At 39.7% G+C, this 4,603-nt stretch overlaps 1 protein-coding gene across 1 annotated transcript; it reads right to left on the bottom strand.

The window, feature by feature from the left end:
- Positions 1-955: 955 nt before the first annotated feature.
- Positions 956-3,993, bottom strand: LOC149005442 (protein kinase PINOID-like). The gene is made up of 2 exons (XM_089168303.1): positions 2,803-3,993; positions 956-2,127 (listed from the first exon to the last, which is right to left on the bottom strand). Exons 1-2 carry the CDS (start codon positions 3,360-3,362, stop codon positions 1,332-1,334), a joined length of 1,356 nt encoding a protein of 451 aa, XP_089024429.1. The 5' UTR covers positions 3,363-3,993; the 3' UTR covers positions 956-1,331.
- Between the last annotated feature and the right edge of the window lie 610 nt (positions 3,994-4,603).

Here is a 4,603-nt window from a genome sequence, read left to right as displayed (position 1 = left end):
TTGCATCAAATCGAAACAGGACAATTGTGAAAGAGTTCGTCGTCGTTGCAGATGGAGAGAAAGGAATCAAGGTTTGATTTTATAAATTTCTAAAATAGAAAACCTTTGAAGGTAAAAAGGGAAAATTGTACTTACATTCATACGATCGCATTTTTAATCCCAACCGTTCGATTTTTTGTAAAGCCTAGTGAAATCTTGACCTTTAGCGTCGGCTACCACAAATAAAAATCCCAAAATATGTAGAATTCTGTGAAAGAGCGTAAAAAATCAAAAAATGTAACCCACATTTAACATTTTCCTACAAATATCCTTCTTTTCATTTCCCCTTCTCCCTTATCCTATTACACATGGGATCCATATGTTTTTTTTGTCACCCATTTTTTTTCACCCCACCTTTGCAAATAAATACAACCTAAGCTTTCACACATTTAGAGAAGCTAATATGGCAGCAAATAGCAAAAGAAGTTGTGTTAACATAATACCTCCTAGTTTGTCACGGTTTCCAATGTTTGATAATTTAGGTTATAAAGTGACTCAGTGGTTTATCTCTTAATAAATAAGTATATCAGTTTATCCAAAAAATAAATTGAAATAATTTTTCAATATCAATTAGGAAAAAGAGAAATGTCATGTTAATAGTGTCACATCAGCCACCATTAGTTTATATGATAACAAACACCAATTAATAATGTTTATATTAATTTGTGATTGTCCAGCTCATTATTAAAACAAGTGGACAAAATCCAACTCATTGAACAAAACTCACCGAAGTTCGATCCCAAGTCATGCTCATTTGAGACATAGAACCCCTCCACATGCACTTCTGTGTAATTGCATTAAATTATATGAATATCATGTCACTAGACTGTTGTATGAGACTTAGATTTGGCTAGAAATACCAAAAACCTAGTCAAGTCCCTCTTTGCACATAACTGTCCTAATTTAATTGTACGACATGACTTGAGTATTCGCATTAACAATGATGGGCTCCACGATTCACATCACTTTTTTCTTTCAAGTGATGAAAATTGAATTTCTAATGGATAGTTTTGTTACTACGTAGTGCATTTCTTGCCACTAGAAATGCATAGGCTGATGGTATTTGATTTTTCATATAATTTCTATAGTCATATTAAATAAAAATTGAAAGGTAAGAGATTTTGAAATTTTTGTTCCCCTTTTGCCCTTTTGCCCTTCATATGTAGGTAACTTGTAATCTAATCTCAACTTCCTTGACATAGGTAACTAGATATACCCCTCATACAGGGCAATCCTAACCGTAAATAAAATTTACAGAGACCACCATTGTGCCACGTTGCTGACTATGAACTTCAAAAGTACTCAAAATCTGTTTTAGTAGTTGTCGACTTCAACCTAGACTTGCAAAACCCCGACGTCGTTGTCGTCTTAGATCGCCGGAAACCGGTAGTCTCCGGTGGCATTGACGACCGTACGAGAGCGAAGTTAATATCTTTGAAGAAAGGATGGGTTTTCACCTCAGCAGCCCCTCTTTTTGTGCCTAATCTCTTTGAAGGATCTTTGAATAGTAATTTCGAGATGAGATGTCGTGCGTGCATTTCGGATGTATTGCACGGTGATCCAGTTGGGAAGGACAAGGGCTTCTTTAATATGTTTCGCAGTGTAGACTCGTTATTCGGGCCCGAGAAAGGCGTGCGTCCGTAGATCAGCTCGTATATGAAGATCCCTAGGGCCCACCAGTCCACAGCATTACCGTGTGATTCACCAGCAGCGACCTCTGGTGAGACGTACTCGTGGGTCCCAACGAAGGAGCATGACCTGGCACTTACCGGTTCGGCGACGAACTGCCATGAAGTTGCCACCGTACGAACCTTACGTGACCTGAAGAACCATTTCGGAAGGCAACGGAGTGATGGGACTTCGCCGGCTGATGAGAGGTCAGATGATGAGCTTGTAGTGAGGTCAGGGAAGAAAGAGTCAGGAGATTCAACCGCTGGGATTGCATCAGAGCAAAGTGAGAGGTCAAAATCAGATAGCATGATGTGACCGTCCGATCTGATTAACACGTTCTCGGGTTTGAGATCTCTGTAAATGATTCCCAGCATGTGAAGATACTCCAACGCTAGAAGAACCTCCGCCGCGTAGAACCTGAACAAAACCACGAGAACCGGAATTAGTTGCTAAATCGTCCGAGTTGACTCAGAGATCATCAAAATAATCCAACCAAACAAAGAGAAGAAATATATATGCAAAAATAGCGGTCGTATCAGCCGGAAAGCTGAAAATATTCTGCAATCACCAGAGGCAGACAGACAAAGAAAGCGATTTTTACTCATGACAACATAAATGCAGAGAAGAAGAGTTTCATAAAAAATGAAAAAGACAAAGGGAAATTTCCATTAAAAGAGACCACTAAGTATGAAGCAGAGAAAGAGAGTTCTGGGTTAACAAGAATTTGGTACTTGCAGAAACACCAGGTGAGGAGTCAACAGTATACTATGGTTTTGGTGAATGATTAAAAGATGATTATTCAGAATACATTTCCAATAAACAGTTTCAGTGGGAGGTGGAGAACACAACAGAGAAAGTTTTCACCTTTTGCTGATCAATAAAAATAATTTTTACTGTAAACGAATGCAGCTTTCCTGAATTTTTAATAATAATATCCCAGTACTAAATCGAGTAGCAGACAATGTAACTTTAAAATAGTCAAGAAAACCTGGAACAGAATATAAACAAGAACAAGCACTTCTTGAAGAAACGTTCAATCGTTAATATGAAAACAGAAAAGAACATATTTGAGGAAAAGGAAATTTTCAGTACCTCGCAGAACTCAACGAGAAACGTTTCCCAGACTGTCTGTGTCTGAGAGTATGCAAATCACCACCTGAACAATACTCCATGACTACGCAAGAGTAATGTGAAGCTTCGAATTCGGCATACAAAGTCGGCAAGAATGGATGATCCAACATCTTCAGAATCCTTCTCTCAGTTTCAGACCTCTCTGATTTTTTCCTCAATGCCAAGGTTTCTTTATCCACCACTTTCATGGCGTAAAAATCGCTCCCTTCGCTCCTAAGTCGGCAGAGGTAGACCTTCCCAAGGTCGCCACTCCCAATAGGACGAACAAGCTTGAAATCTCTGTAGCTTAACCCTTCTTTTCGGCGAGAAGAAGCAAAACGTATAGCTTCCCAGGCAGAATCAGACGACCTGTGAGGCTTCAAGTTGAGATTCTCCGGAGACTGAGATGGCGTCTTCGCTGGGATTTCAAGAGCATCCAATGAAAGGCGATAAAAACTACTACAACTTTCGCTAGCCATCGAGCACTGGCTAGAATTAAGAGTTTCAAAACTAATCTCACTGTCCGACTCTTGTAAAAACATAGGAACGACCTCAGCTTGAAAACTTCAACACGTTTATAGATTCTGAAAGCACTATAACTACATAGCATTTCCCAAAACTTATTTGATAAAAAATCAGAAAAAGCAGAGGATATTCTAAGCAGAAAGGCTAGACAACGAGAGAATCAAAGAAGACGAACCAAAGAACATTCAGAAACAGAGGATAACACTGGATTTTATTGTTTCCTCCGCTCGTTCTCGAACCAGATACGAAGCAATCAGGAAAACCCCCAAAAGATCGTGACAGCACAACAAGGGCAAAGGCCAGGACAAAAGCCAAAAGAAAAGACTAGGATTCTTCAAAAGAAGCGAACAACCGTTCCTTTTGAATTGGAAATTCTCGTCTCCACCAATGAAAACCTAATCAAGATCCGTTCACAGAAAATGAACCGTCAAATACTCGAAACCAAGTAGCTTTCTCAATCAGGAACACATTGAAATTCCACGAACATCGTCTGCGTCTCCATTAAAACCACCTATTCCACATCTTCTGCACATTCTAAGCCAAGAATCGCAGTTTTCTCTGCAACACTTTCTCTCACACACACTCACACTTCGTTTTCGAAATCAGTTGCAAAAGGATAAAGAAAGGCCGTTTTCGTTTCTCTCCGGATTTTTGTTAGAAAATAACGATGGTGGCCTGGTGGGAATTTATACTCCGAGCATACAGAACGAACTTAACCACGTCATAGCAGGAGAAGAACAAGATAATGTTAACCATGGTCACGTAGTTAACCATGGTCACGTAGTTAACCATGGTTAAATTGACACGTGAGTAACAACCCTTCGCTCGTGTGCTGTTGGCAGCCACAGTACTACTGCTACAGTTGATACAGCCTTTATATTTTCTGGTGACGTGGATTTTACAGGTGCCGGATTGTTCATCGTATCACGATTCACTAGTGCAGTAGTGCTTCGGATTCTTGAACTGAAAGGGATTTTTTGCGTAAATATTGGAAATTTCAGGGGTTTAATTAGATTTTAGCTAACTGGTGGACTTATATCCAGTTACTCTGCGTTGAAGTGACTGGATAGAAACTAGATGGGGCGCAGCGGAAGGAGAGAGAGAAGGAGGGAGTAGTATTTTGGAGTGGATCATGTGAGTGTCGTTTGGATGTTAGAGTGATGTGTACACAGAAGATGAGATGGAAAGTGATAAGAAAAGGACCCAAGGGTCCAGGTGGGCTGTGTTTGTCTTTGAAAAGATAACCAAAAGAGCATTA

Source organism: Hakea prostrata, chromosome 9 (assembly GCF_041222555.1).
Source record: "Hakea prostrata isolate BN-2017 chromosome 9, UWA_Hpros_2, whole genome shotgun sequence".
NCBI classification, from domain to species: Eukaryota; Viridiplantae; Streptophyta; class Magnoliopsida; order Proteales; family Proteaceae; genus Hakea; species Hakea prostrata.
The sequence above is the reverse complement of the archived record's forward strand: the minus strand, read 5'-3'. Positions and strand labels throughout refer to the sequence as shown.

Excerpts from the sequence above, each read along its gene's own strand:
- LOC149005442 (XM_089168303.1), bottom strand. The coding sequence starts at position 3,362 with ATGTTTTTACAAGAGTCGGACAGTGAGATTAGTTTTGAAACTCTTAAT. Across the intron at positions 2,128-2,802 it reads TTCTCGTTGAGTTCTGCGAG|GTTCTACGCGGCGGAGGTTC; the intron begins GTACTGAAAATT and ends GGTTTTGTTCAG.